General features: G+C 53.3%; 2 protein-coding genes across 2 annotated transcripts in view; one reads left to right on the plus strand and one right to left on the minus strand.

Annotated features, from left to right (window-relative positions):
- The window catches only part of KRI1 (KRI1 homolog), an 11,100-nt gene extending 2,321 nt beyond the window's left edge, over window positions 1–8,779 (plus strand). Inside the window, exons 2-18 of the mRNA XM_005859201.2 lie at window positions 516–621; window positions 978–1,083; window positions 1,338–1,392; window positions 1,468–1,517; window positions 1,784–1,880; window positions 1,970–2,047; window positions 2,337–2,470; window positions 2,778–2,904; window positions 2,984–3,079; window positions 3,169–3,339; window positions 4,318–4,393; window positions 4,494–4,582; window positions 4,667–4,793; window positions 4,878–5,008; window positions 6,951–7,015; window positions 7,121–7,219; window positions 7,846–8,779. Of these exons, the coding sequence (XP_005859263.1) occupies window positions 516–621; window positions 978–1,083; window positions 1,338–1,392; window positions 1,468–1,517; window positions 1,784–1,880; window positions 1,970–2,047; window positions 2,337–2,470; window positions 2,778–2,904; window positions 2,984–3,079; window positions 3,169–3,339; window positions 4,318–4,393; window positions 4,494–4,582; window positions 4,667–4,793; window positions 4,878–5,008; window positions 6,951–7,015; window positions 7,121–7,219; window positions 7,846–8,185 (1,947 nt within the window). The 3' untranslated portion in view covers window positions 8,186–8,779. The remainder of the gene's footprint in view (window positions 1–515; window positions 622–977; window positions 1,084–1,337; window positions 1,393–1,467; window positions 1,518–1,783; window positions 1,881–1,969; window positions 2,048–2,336; window positions 2,471–2,777; window positions 2,905–2,983; window positions 3,080–3,168; window positions 3,340–4,317; window positions 4,394–4,493; window positions 4,583–4,666; window positions 4,794–4,877; window positions 5,009–6,950; window positions 7,016–7,120; window positions 7,220–7,845) is intronic.
- ATG4D (autophagy related 4D, cysteine peptidase) overlaps window positions 8,412–13,629 on the minus strand; it is a 9,072-nt gene continuing 3,854 nt past the window's right edge. Inside the window, exons 3-10 of the mRNA XM_014533974.1 lie at window positions 13,424–13,597; window positions 12,880–13,156; window positions 12,742–12,806; window positions 10,884–11,014; window positions 9,930–10,008; window positions 9,777–9,853; window positions 9,572–9,691; window positions 8,412–8,984 (exon numbers count right to left, since the gene is read on the minus strand). Of these exons, the coding sequence (XP_014389460.1) occupies window positions 8,811–8,984; window positions 9,572–9,691; window positions 9,777–9,853; window positions 9,930–10,008; window positions 10,884–11,014; window positions 12,742–12,806; window positions 12,880–13,156; window positions 13,424–13,597 (1,097 nt within the window). The 3' untranslated portion in view covers window positions 8,412–8,810. The remainder of the gene's footprint in view (window positions 8,985–9,571; window positions 9,692–9,776; window positions 9,854–9,929; window positions 10,009–10,883; window positions 11,015–12,741; window positions 12,807–12,879; window positions 13,157–13,423; window positions 13,598–13,629) is intronic.

A 13,629-nucleotide genomic window follows, 5' to 3' on the forward strand; every position in this document is an offset into this window, starting at 1 on the left:
GAATCCCCCCCTGTCCCCTCCGCTCCCCCCCTCTCCCTCCCTGCTACGGGCCCACCTGCCCATCCCGATGTGCTGGGTGTGACCACTCTGCCCTGGAAGTGGAGATCTCTGCACGTGGGGCACCAGCTTCTCCCACATCAGCCACATCTCACCTCACTGTGCAGCCGGTCCCTCCTGCTGGGCCCCGTGTCCTCTCTGCTTCCTGCCCCAGGTCAATCCATTCCCCCAGGAAGCACGGGTCCCTTTGCCGGGAGCCCTCCTCTGTCTCAGATCCTGTCCTGATGTGTGGCCCTCCCTCCCTTCTCTCCGTTTGACACCCCACACACCACACCTGCCCTTCCCCAGCGGGATCCCCTTCCTTCCATGTGACGGATGCCCATTCCACCTAATGTTTGCTCATCCCTCCACCCCAATTCCCACACCCTCTCAGCCCTCCTGCCCTCCGTGCTTCCTGCCCTCCATGGCTCTCACCACCTTCCTTCTGAAGTCTGCCCCCAATCCTTGTCCTGCCCTAGGAATTTGACCCCCAGCAGGAGCGAGACTTTTACAGGACACTCTCCTTGTTGAAGAAGAAGGATCCCCGGATTTACCAGGAAGATGCCACCTTCTACCAGAGGACAGGTGTGGGGCTGCTCTTCTCCAAGGTTCCTCGTGGCCTTATCGTCTGTTGTGACTATTTATTGAATCATTTTATGTCAAAAGTGCTTAGCAGAGTGTCTTAGATTATAACCGTTGATGTTAACATCAACCGTGTGCTTTGTGCTATTCAGAGCGGGAGTTACTGAGTGATCACCGCCAGGTACTGCCAGGTGGTAGCCAGTATAACTGTTGTACAGCTGGGGACTGGTGGTTGGGGATTTGAGGCCTTCATCTGACCCTGGCCCTGGCCCTGGCCCAGCCCAGTGGCATTTCAAGTCTGGGGAAGGAAGGGAGTTGTGGTTGTGGAAAATGGCAGGTGTCTTCCGATAACTCCGCAGCAACGTCCTCGGAAAGCGAGGAGGAGCTGGCAGCTGAGAAGCAAAAGAAGATGCGGCCCATGTACCTGAAGGACTATGAGAGGAAGGTTATCTTGGAGAAAGAAGGGTGAGGACCAGGCTGGGCACGTACCATCCTCTGCCCCGCCTTCCCAGAGCAGGTGGATGCCTGGGGGTCTTAGGGGCAGGGGTGGGAAGAAGCCAGGGACTCACCAGAGTTGAAGGAATGCCAGAGAGCGTGCTCCTCTGTGATGGCCTGCACCCCTGTTGGCTCCCCCACCTGCTTCTCATAACTGCCCCCACCCACTGGGACCGGCAGGCCGTGGGGAGTCTATTTTGAAGCCCCAATCCTTCCTTGCACAGCAAATATGTTGACGAGGAGAATTCAGACGGGGAGACCTCCAATCAGAGACTCCAGGTGGGTAGGGTGGAGACTGGGTTGGGGCTGAGGGATCCGGGGCTGGGCCTGAGGCCCACCGCTCCCTCTCTTTAGCAGGTCTCGTCGAAAAGTTACGTGGAAGAACAGGAACAGCTCAAGGAAAGGTGAGCTGGGCCAGCTAGTGGCCAAATGGATAGGAGTTGAGGCTCTGGGTGTAGATAGGTCTGGGCTCCAATCCAGCTCTGTCACTAATGGCTGTGTGCCCTTAGGCACATACTTGCTCTCTCCATGCCTCAGTTTCCTGAAGTTAAATGGGGTTGATGATGCTATGTCTCAGCACCACTCTGAGCTTGTTAGGAAGAACTCCGGCTTGGTGAACAGGGTTCGGGGCTAGCCTGGCTGTTCTGAGACTTGTTCTCTCGGTGGGCAGCTTCCGAGCATTTGTGGAAGACAGTGAAGATGAGGATAGCGCCGGGGAAGGTGGCTCCGGGTTGCTGCAGAAACGCGCTAAAACCAAGGAGGAGAAGGTGGGTGCTGGGGCCCTCGCTGGACTGGGGCTGGTGGCAGGGAGAGGCGCTGGGGCTCCAGCAGACCCTCAGTGCCAGCCTTCCCCCAGGCCCAGGAAGATGCTGACTACATTGAATGGCTGAAGGGGCAGAGGGAGATTCAGAACCCTGAGGCCCTGAGAGAACTGGTGAGTTTCCACACAGTCGCTGAAGGACTACACTGCTTGTCCCACCTCCATCCAACCTTTTTCTAGAAAGTAACCCTCGAAGGGGTAGCTAAGAGCATATACTCTGAAAATGGGTGTGCCCCTCTCTGGGCCTCAGTTTCTACATCTATGAAATGGGAATAATGCCCCCCACCTATTTCATAGGCTGGCTGTGAAGTTTCAGTTACCTGAATCCATTTGATGCCCATGTCTGCCCTCCTTCCCTGCCTCTGAGTGTCTAACCTGGGTCCTGTCACCCCTTCACTCCTAGACTCACCTCAAGGAATATTGGAATAACCCAGAGCTGGACGAAGGGGAGCAGTTTCTGCGGGATTATATCCTCAACAAACGTTATGAGGAAGAGGGAGATGAGGAGGAGGAGGAGGAAGAGGAGGAGGAGGAAGGGTGAGCAGCCATGTTCTCACCAGGGGCCTGGAGCCAATGCTGGCTGTAAAGCAAAGGGCATTGGTGTTTACTTTTGCACACACATCGTAGCAGAGTTAGTCATTCGAGGAAGAGCCATGGAGTGTGGGCTCTGAAGCCAGGTGTTCAAATCCTGACCCTGCTAGACTTCTGTGCCTTGATTTGCCCATCCTTACAGTTGGGGCAACAGTGGCACCCTACTGTAGGGTTCTTTGACGATGGAATGTGTTAACAGGGCTGGTACACAGGAGCTCGGCTGACCCCAGCCTCCCTCTATCTTGTCCCTCAGGGTCCCAGGTCCCCCGGTCCAGCTCTCCATAGACGACTCCTCTGACGAGGGGGAGCTGTTTCTGAAGAAGCAGGAGGACTTCGAGCACAAGTACAATTTCCGCTTTGAGGAGCCCGACTCAGCCGTGGTGGGTAGAGCTAGGGCTTGGGAGGAGCTAGCTCGTTGGGTTCAGGCCCGGAGAGCCCAGAATCATCCCTGTCCCACAGGTCAAGACCTACCCTCGGAGCATTGCGTCCTCTGTGCGCCGCAAGGACGAGCGAAGGAAGGAGAAAAGGGAGGAGATTAGGGAGCGAAAGAGGAGGGTGAGTGTGAGGGGGCGGTGGGTTCAGGAGAGCCCTTAGCTGTGGGGAGAGCCCATACCCTCCCTCTCCCTCTTGCCTGCCACCCACAGGAGAAAGCGAAAAAGCAGGAAGAACTCAAGCAGCTGAAGAACCTGAAGAGGAAGGAGATTCTGGCCAAGCTGGAGAAGCTGCGGCAGGTCACGGGCAACGAGACAGTGGGCTTTGAGGAGCGGGACCTCGAGGACGACTTTGACCCCACCCGGCATGACCAGCTCATGCAGGTATGTCCCCCACACCCAGGCCTGGCCATGCAGCCCGTGCTCAGGAGCATGGCTCTGGAATCCGTTGTTTCCTGGTTGTGGGGCTAAGAGAAGTGATTTGAGCTCGCTGAGCCTTTGTCCTTGTCTGTAAAGTGGATCTAACCATAGCATCTACCTCAGAGCTGTTGTAAGGATAGCTTGAGAGGAATACACATAAAAGTTTAGTTGGTAAGTGCTCAAGGAACAGTGGGTTGCTGTGTTTCTTTTAAACTCATTTATTGTGCCATTAATGTTTATTGTTGTATTTGTGGGAATATAACATCAGGCCATAGAAACAGGTGATGAAGGCATGTGAGGAGCAGTGGGGACCACAGGAGCCTCAGAGAAGCCTCTGACCAAGCCTGGGGAGTGAGGGAAGGGGAATGAGGATATGTAGGTAGGCCAGGTGAAAACCAGAATGGGGGCGGGAAGCGGGGGGGCTATATAGTTGGAGTTTAAGCTTCAATTTCTCCATAAAATGGGGATACTGTCTGTCTTCTGGTGCTTGTGCAAATGTGAGGTGTAGCCAATATTGGGGATATAGTAGATGCTCAATAAATGACATGTTTAACAATATCTGCCTTTGCCAGGCCCTGCATTGGGCACTGGGGTTTCAGCCCTCTTGGAGCCCAGTGTCGGCCTTCTTAGAGCCGATGGAGTGGTGAGAGCCAGTCTGACAGTCACTGCATGCCAAGCACTAGGCAGCGTAGCGGTCCTGCCCTCTCCGAGCCCTCAATCTGATGGCAGGCGTTTAACTGTATGGTTACAACCTGCAGGGCCTGAGTGGCGATGGGGACCTGCAGGGGCAGGTGGGGTCTGAGAGGAGTCCTCTGACCAGCTTTGTCAGGCCCACTTCAGGAGCTGGGTCCTGAAGGGTGCTAGGGAGCCATGTGAGGTGCAGGGATAGAGCTGTCTGGAAGGGTTGGGCCCTGCTGATCCTCCCGGTCCCTGGCCCTGCAGAAATGCTTCGGGGACGAGTACTACGGCACAATGGAGGAGGAGAAGCCTCAATTTGAGGAAGAGGAAGGGTTCGAAGGTGAGGTCACTGGGCAGGGGTGGAGTGCTGGGCCTGAAGCCTGAGGTCCCAATCCTGAGCCCCCTGGGCTCATCCCTGTCTGTCCGTCGTCCGGAGCCAGATCACTGGAACTGGGACACGTGGACTGGGCTGGAGCAGGGTGGAGATTGGAGCCAGCAGGAGCTGCACTGCGAGGACCCAGACTTCAATGTAGGTGCCATGGGGAAGGGGGGTGGGCTGCCTTGGAAAGTCCCAAGGGCTGCGAGGGCTGGCCTGACCTGCATGTCTTGGCAGATGGATGCTGACTATGACCCCAGCCAGCCGCAGAAGAAGCAGCGTGAGGCCCCCTTAACGGGCAAGAAGAAGCGCAAGTCACCCTTTGCTGCAGCTGTGGGGCAGGAGAAACCTGTGTTCAACCCCAGTGAGGCTCTGGTGGGCATTCCGTGGGCGAGCAGGGGCTCCGCAGGGCCAGCACACACAGCAGCCCAGTTCTCTACCCACACAGGGGACAAGACCTTTGAGGAGTACCTGGACGAGTATTACCGGTTGGACTATGAGGACATCATCGACGACCTACCCTGTCGCTTCAAGTACCGCACTGTCGTGCCCTGTGACTTCGGGCTCAGCACAGAAGAGGTAGGGCCCCAGGCGGGTGCGGGACACTGGGAGGCACCCAGGAGGCAAGAGGGAGCTCAGAGCCAGTGGTTGGTTTCCTCATGTCAAAAATGATAGGACTACCCTGGCCAGGTGGCTCAGTTGGTTAGAGCATTGTTGATACACCAGGGTTGCGGGTTCGATCCCTGGTCAGGGCATATACAAGAATCAACCAGTGACTGCATGAATAAATGGAACAAGTAGATGTTTCTCTCTCTCTCTCTCAATTCCCTAAGTTAAAAATATACAGGAATAATAGTGCTAATGACAGGACTGAAATTTCCTACCTCAGAGGGTTTCCATGAGATGGGGAGGGGCTTCAAACAGCCCCTTATAAATATTACAGTTGACCCTTAAACAACTGCTGGCCCCTGTGCAGTCAAAAATATGCCTATAATTTTTGATTCCCCCAAAACTCAACTATAGTTGGCCCTTCATAGCTGTGGGTTTCACATCTATGGATTCAACCTTTGCAGATGCAGGCTGACTATATTAATAGCCTATTGTTGACTGGGAGCCTTACTGATTCCATAAGCAGTTGATTAACTTATATTTGTATATTATACACATTATGTACTGTATTCTTACAATAAAGTAAATGGGGGGGAAAATGTTAAAAAAATTATAAATATTTGACAAAAACCTGCATATAAATGGACCCGTGCAGTTCAAACCCATGTTGTTCAGGGGTCAACTGTACCTTTAATTATGTTACTATTCTTTGTGCAGCAGGGTGGCCTTTAAGACTAGATGGGCTCTGGAACCAGATGCCCTGGATTCAAATCCTGCCTTAGCCACTCATCAGCTGTGTGACCTTGGATTTGGGCTCTGTACCTGTTTCCCATCTATAAAACAGGCCTAATGACAGCCCCTACCTCATGTCCCTGAAGCTGAAACGATGTGTGGCTCTTTATTTTATTTTTAATATATATATATATTTTAAAATATATATTTATTTCAGAGAGGAAGGGAGAGGGAGACAGAAACATTACTTATGAGAGAATCATTGATCGGCTGCTTCCTGCACGCCCCCTACTGGGGATTGAGCCTGCAACTCAGGCATGTGCCCTGACTGGAATTGAATTGTGACCTCCTGGTTTATAGGTCGACACTCAACTGCTGAGCCACACTGGTCTCACCCATGTGTGACTCTTTAGATGGCACTTGTCCCTTAGCTATCCGTGATGGCTGTCAGTGCTTGACTATTCATGGTCAGTAAAAATAGCTGATGTCGCCCAGCTGGTGTGGCTCAGTGATTGAACATGGACCTATGAACCAGGAGGTCATGGTTCAATTCCAGGTCAGGGCACAGGCCCTGGTTTTGGGCTGGATCCTCAGTAGGGGGCATGCAGGAGGCAGCCAATCAATAATTATCTCTCATCATTGATGTTTCGATCTCCCTCACCCTCTCTGAAATCAATAAAAATATATTAAAAAAACAACTGATGTCTATTGAGCTTATACCATCTGCATTTACTCAATCTTCTCAACAACCTTCTAATAGGTTCTGAGGGGATGCCCACCTCATAAATGAGGAATCTGAAGCCTGGAGGCAGGAGCCTGGAGGTTGAGAACCTGGGCCTTACCGATAATTAGCAAATCTAGTGCTTGGCATAGAGGTCCCTGCCCTGAGGCTGCTGGGACCATGGTGCATGGGTGAGGGCTACAGGGCCCTGGAATCCTAAATCAGCCACTTCCTGGCTGTATGACTTGGGGCAAGGAACCCCTTTCTGAACCTGTTTCCCTATCTGTTGTCCTCTGCAAAAAACATTAGCCTCCACAGACATCAGTTCTCTCCCACCATCATGACATCCCTGCTGGGTGGTACTAGCATTACCCTGCTTTGACTAATGAGGTGACTAAGGCTTAGAGTCAGAGCCCCCCCAGGGCTCACGCAGCAGGACCCCTCTCCCTTCCCATGCAGATCCTTGCTGCTGACGACAAGGAGCTGAACCGGTGGTGCTCCCTGAAGAAGACCTGCATGTATAGGTGACGGGTCGGGCTGGGCCACGTGTTTGGGAGGAGGGGCAGACAGGCAAGCATGGACATCTCCCTGAGCACCCAATGACACGCGTGTCCGCTGGGCACCCAAAGGTCGGAGCAGGAGGAGCTGCAGGACAAGAAGGCGTACAGCCAGAAGGCCCAGAACTCATGGAAAAAGAGGCAGATCTTCAAATCGCTCTGCCCAGAGGAGTGAGTGTTGCTTGCCCGGGGAGGGTGGGGTGTCAGGCCAGGGTTTGAGTCTCACTCTGTCAGCCATTTGTTGCATGACTTTGGGACTGGGCCCTCCCCCTCTCTGAGACCTGGGTTCAAATCCTGGCTGGGCTACAGCTATATAACCTTGGGCAAGTCATTTTCCCTCAGCCTGTTTCCTCATTTATAAAATGGGGATAAAGATGGCTCATTTCTTGTTGGGTTTTTTTTTGAGGATTAAGTGAATTTATGTGAAGTGCTTAAAACATAGTAAGTGCCGATAGGTTTTAGCTATTGTTATCATGTTATTTCTTGGTCTATACAGCAGGGAGCAGGGGTGACAGGAATTCCCAGAGTTGATTTAAAGATAAAATGAGTTAATTTATGTGAATAGCTTAGTGTAAGCCCAGGCTCAAATACAAGAATTATCAGCAACACAGTCCAGCTTCAGGATTCAGTAGAAAAACGCAGTTTTGGTGTCGGACCCCAGTATGAATTCCAGGCAGGCACCTGAATTGCTGCGTTGCCATCTATCTGAGCCTCTCCTCTCCTGTAAAATGGGGATGCACACTGGGAAGGGGTCTAATTGTGCTGGCCTGGGCTGAGCCCTGACTTTCTTCCCCCAGGAAAGAGACACCCACGGAAGCCACAGGGAAGCCACAGAGGGACAAAGCCGGCCCACAGGGGCAGCTGCTGGCATCTGATGGGGCCTGCAGGAAGCAGCCCCAGCCTGAGAGCCCCCTAGCACAGAAAGAGGCCGCCCCTGTGTCACCCACAGAGAAGCCAGCCCTCCAGAGGCGGAGGAGGGGCAAGAAGGCTCGACTCCTGGGCCCCACAGTGACGCTTGGAGGACAGGAGTTCAGCCGCCAGAGACTGCAGGCCTTCGGCCTCAATCCAAAAAGGCTGCACTTCCGCCTGCTGGCCCGGAAAAGGAGGAAGCAGCAGGGGCTCAAGAGCTGCCCCTGAGCTCGATGGAGAAGGCAAGGGCCCTCAGATTCTCTCCCTTCAAGCAGGCCCCTGAATGCATCCCCTCTTATTGACTGTACAGACCCACGTGTCTCCCTGTGGGCAAGGGAGAAGTCCCTTACAGATGTGGAAGCTGAGTCTACTCCAGCTCCCCAGGAGACGTGGACATATCTCATCTTGACATACCCCCTGGTCCCATCTCTCAAATGCTCTGTCTGGCCATAGCTGAGGTCAAGTCAGACGGCTTTATTGGCCCCAGGCAGCCAGTTCCCACACTGCCACCAGCCCTTAGCAGGACAGGAGCTTTGAGGCCAGTGAGGGCACGAGCAGTCCAGTGCAAACTACAGTACTTGAGTCAGGCCCTGAGTGGGTGCCTGGGAGTCCATCTGCCATCCCTCCCTCCTCGCCCTGTGAGGAGGGCCCAAGTGGCAGGAGGCAGGCCTTTGGGCTCTGTCCCTGGCTTAATGGCTCCAGCCTGGAGGTTTCCTGGGCTGGTCTCAGCTGCGCTTAAGGGGGTGAGAAGTGGAAAGTACCATCACCACCAGAGGTCAAGCTCTCACATCCAGTGTGACATAAATAAAAAAATAAATAGTGTTTGTCCTATCTTCTCCCCCATCCCATCCCTTTATAAAAACACAAAGTCCTCAGAGCTGGGGCGCTTCGCCTTGAGGAGCCGCCCAGTGCGAGGGAGCTGCAGAGTTGGCTGGGAGCCGAGGTTGTCTAGGCTGTGGTCCTGAGCATGGCCCTCGGCCAGGGTGAACATGGGGTACCGCTGTGTGGCCGCGGAGGAGCTGAGGACCTGGTGGGAGGAGGGAGAAAGCAGCTCAGTACCAAAAGCAGTCGCCAGTTACCCCGAAGGCACAGTTATTCTAACAGGTATATTTAAAAGGTGCTTCCTGAACTCCACTCCCATCCCTCCAGGGCAGTGACCCAGGCCAGTCAATCAGCACCTCCTACTCCCCAGGACAGTGATGGACTCTGATCGGCATGTGCCCCAATGCAGACAATGAAAGGCAGCCCTGGGATTTCACTCTGCTGGGAGAGTAGGGTTCCCTTCCCACGAACTGGGAGGTAGGTGCCCAGAGTGGCTGACAGCTGACACTTGCCACAATAAGGGTAAAGCCTTGATGGGATGGACAGTAGAGCCAAGAGACAGGGAGGGTCCTGTCCTTGAGCTCCTGAATGCCGCTGTCCTCCAAGGCAGCAAAGCCCCTAACTTTTCATATTCCCCTTTTGGGTCTATTCAAAGCTGGGCTTTTGTAACATGGACAGGATGATAACCTTGACAACACAGCCTGGAAGTAACCTCCCCAGGTCTGGAGGCCTCTGTCCCTTCTCCCCTCCAGCCCTGACTCTCCCACACCCTACACCACTCCTCTTGCTCACCCTGGTCAGCTCTGAGCACAGTGTCTCAAACTCCTTCCTGTTTCCAGCATAGAACCCCACCGTACAGCTGGGGTCCATCTTGGTGAAGGCCATCTTGCGGGGTGAGGTGCAATGAAAGGACTGAGGCAGACAAAGAGGGGGAGCTCACGGGGGGCCCCAACTTCCTCCACATGCCCCCAACCTCACTCTGGGGATACCAGCTCACCTCCAGGGGGAAGTCAGCCTGGCTGACATCCACAGTGGGCTGGCAGTAGTGGGGGTCCAGGTAGAGCAGGGAGTCATCTGCAGGGGAGGAAGTGTAAGTGGGGGTGGGGAAAGGGGAGGTGAGGTAGGATGGAATGTGATGGAGCAGGCCTACCCTGGTAGCCGATGAAATACAGCGAGTGCCGCGGCTTGCCCCCCATAATGCCCAGGCACAGCTCTGAACGCAGGAGCTCCTACAGGGAGGAGAGTGGGCAAAGGTGAGAACTCAGGGCAGGTGCTGTCAGTCAGTCTGTCAAGAAATACTTAGCAAACACCCAATGTGTGTGAACCTAGGCGTGTGCTGGGCCCTGGGGAGCAGCAGTGACTAAGGTACTATCTATGGAGCTGACATATGTTAGACAAGGAACAAGATGAGTGAGTTATGTGTTGGAAAGTGACTACACTGGGGAAAGAAGAAAGGAGGTAAGGGAGCCTTGAAATTATAAATAGAGGAGTCAGGAAAGGCCTCACTGGGAGGTGATGTTTCAGCATCTTGGGGAAACAGCAAGTGCAAAGGCCCTGAGGCAGGTGTGTTCTAAGGACAGTAAGGAGGCCCGTGTGGGTGCCTCGGAGTGAGTGAGGAGAGTGGGAGCAGATGAGGTGAAGGAAGAGACAGGGTCCAGGGTCCTGTGGGCTGTGGGGAGAGCTCTGGCCTTTATTCTGAGTGTAAACACACCAGGGTCTTTCCAGCCTTACTGTTCCCTTTGCCTGGAACACTCCTCCTCTGGCTCTTCATGTGCCCTGGCAAGAGAGGGGCTTTCCTCGGTTGTGCAGCCACCCCCATCTGCCCTTCATCACTAGTTTTCGTTCCTTTACAGTCCGAGTTGTAACTCCCAGGCTGTCTACTTGGTTCCAGATTCACTGCCTGTCATTAGAATGTTCACCCCACAAAAGGCACAAATTTTTGCCTGTTTACGTCTGAATCCTCAGCAGCTGAGAGAGCACTTGGCACATAATAGGTGCCCTGTGACTATTGGATAAACAGATGAAGGAAGCATACATACCTAACCCAAACTGAAAGAACCCAGAGGGCTTCCGGGGGAGACGTGGTGAATCTGGCTGAACCTACCTTCACGCAGGGCACATACACGGGATTGAGGGTCTCCCCACCCAGCCGCACAGGCACCAGGATGACCACAGACTTCCACTCCGCTGTGCAGTCCGGCCGAGCCACCAGGCGGGCCACATCTGCTTTGTACACTGGAAGGGCAGAGAAGGTCATCTTCTTGCTAACCTTCAAGCTTCAGAGTGTGACCCTCCAACCCCAGGGTCCAATCTCATCCAAGCAACCCCTTGGGGGGTGACATTCCCATTGTCAGTGGAGAAGGAAGTATTCCCAGAACCCCCAAACTCCCCTAGACAATCCCAGGGCCCCCATTTCACAGAGAGCAACCAAGACCCTAAGAGTCGGATAAAGAACGTACTGCCAGGAGGAGGTGGAGCCTTCCCCAAAGCCTGGAGCCTACCCCCAATCCCAGGCCCCACAGGTCCTCACTGACTCGGTTTCTGGGTTTGCCGATACGGAAATGGGAGCACAGCGCAGTCCTCAACCAATGTCCCTGTGTGTCCCTCCTCCTCAGTCTCATCTGCAGCTGTCCATTCTCCTCCTCCTTCCTTGCTGGTACCCAGAGAAGTGGATCCAACCCTTTCTGGAGACACAGCTGCTATGATCTGAATGCTTGAGTCCCCCAAAATTTGTATGTAGCAATCCTAATCCCAAGGTGATAGCCTTTGAGAGGTGATTATGTCATTTGAGGCTGGACCCCTCAAGAATGGGATAAGTGCTCTTATAAAAGTACCCCCCCAATTTTTAAAAACTATGTATATTGACAGATGTTAACTAGATTTAGTGTGGTAATCATTTCACAATGTTCAGGGTGGGGCAACAGTAGGTATACAGTCATGAGTATATGAAAAAGAGCTTACTCTTGTACTATTATTAATTGCATTATTTTCCATACGAACAACTGTAAACTTTTGCCCCACCCTGTATACAAATATCAAATCATGATATTATATACCTGAAACTAATATATTGTTATAGGTCAGTTATACCTGAACGGAAAAACGAAACAAAAATGAGACCCCAGAGAGCTTGCTTGCCCAATCTGACGTGAGCACACAGCAAAGCAAGCCAGGGAATGGGCTCCCACTGACACCAAATCTGTCTGCATCTTGATCTTGGACTTTCGAGCCTGAGAATTATGAAAAATAAATTCCTGTTGTTTATAAGCCACCTGGTCTGTGCTATTTTTGTTGTAGCAGCCTAAACAGATTAAGACACTAGCTCTCTGTTAAAATCGAACCTTGTCCCAAACCCCTACAATTTTCATAAAAATTTAGTTTTTGTAGCTTCCCTGATACCAATTCTTTTATTTTTAAAAATATTTTTATTGATATCAGAGAGGAAGGGAGAGGGAGAGAGAGATAGAAACATCAATGATGAAGAGAATCATTGATCGGCTGCCTCATGCACGCCCCCTACTGGGCATCGAGCCCACACCTGGACCTGTGCCCTTGACCAGAATCGAACCTGGGACCTTTCAGTCTGTTCGCTGACGCTCTATCCACTGAGCCAAACCAGCTAGGGCTCACTTAGTTCTTATAACAACACTACAAGGCAGAGAAGACCAGACTTTTGTACATGTTAGAGCTGTTTACAGAAAGAGTTAATTGGATCTCAGAGAAATAAGTCCTTAAGTCCTTTATTCTATCCTTGTGGAGAAGCCCCTGAAGCTTGCTCTCCTGGATCTAGAGGCAGTAGAGGGATCCTGAGCATCTGTCCTGAGTAGGCCTTGAATCCTTTCCAAGGGTCCCTCTGACCCAGAACTTGTTTCAGCCTCTGAGAAAGGCGGGTCCTCAGAGGCAGCCGCAGTAGTGACTGGCTCTGGATGAGAACCCCATGACCTTGGTTAGCAGCCCCTTACCTGTGCAATCCTGAGACACGTACACCACCAGGCGGGTGACCTCTGAGCAGCTCTCCACAGCTTTCCTGGGGGCCGGAAGAAAGGCTTGAGTTCCTTGGGGTACCCAGTGGCTCCCATGTCCCCTGCCGTGGTCCTCACCTGAGTATATGTGCCACAAGAGATGGCCCATACCAGTCACCTGCCTTCTTGCCCCAGCTCTGTCCGAGCTCCACCAGCTGGTGTAGGCCGAAGGGGGCCTGGGGGTGGTCAGCGAACCAGGACACAATCTGCCGATGCCAGCGTTCCTGCTCCACCTCAGGGGCGCCCTGGGCCCAGCGTGGGGGCTTCCAGTGGGCAAGCCCATGGTGCCGGTTGGGAGAGGCCAACCCTGACGGCTCAGGGGGGCTCAGGCCTGCACCCTCCGCCCATGTCCAATCTGGTGGGATGGAATCGATAGTCAACCAATGCCAGTGTGTGGGGGTCACAGTTCCCATTTACTCATGCTTTACACCCAATTCTAATGCCCCTGAGACTGCAGGTTTAACAATTCTCACATTCCTGAAACATAAACAACTCTAACTCCCCCTGGGGCAAAACTTACTTCCTAGCCGTGACTTTAAACTTTATTTACAAACAATTCTCACCCTGCTGACTTATGCGGTTGGCTCATAGCCTGGTGTGTCCTGCCCCCTCCGCCTCTCACCTCTGGGCAGGAAATGCAGCAGGAGGCCCTGTGCCAGCATCATCTGCCCACTTCGCAACATGCAGCCCCAGCCACAGTCTGAGGTCAGGCAGCCCCCAGCCAAGGGCGGGAAGTCCCGGCGGTAGGTGAGCCACAGGCGGGAGGCGAAGTCCCGCTGGAAACGCTGGATGTCACCTATGAGAGCAGGTGTGTCAGCGGCCACACAA

This window comes from Myotis brandtii, unplaced genomic scaffold (genome assembly GCF_000412655.1).
Source record: "Myotis brandtii unplaced genomic scaffold, ASM41265v1 scaffold1234, whole genome shotgun sequence".
Lineage (NCBI taxonomy): Eukaryota > Metazoa > Chordata > Mammalia > Chiroptera > Vespertilionidae > Myotis > Myotis brandtii.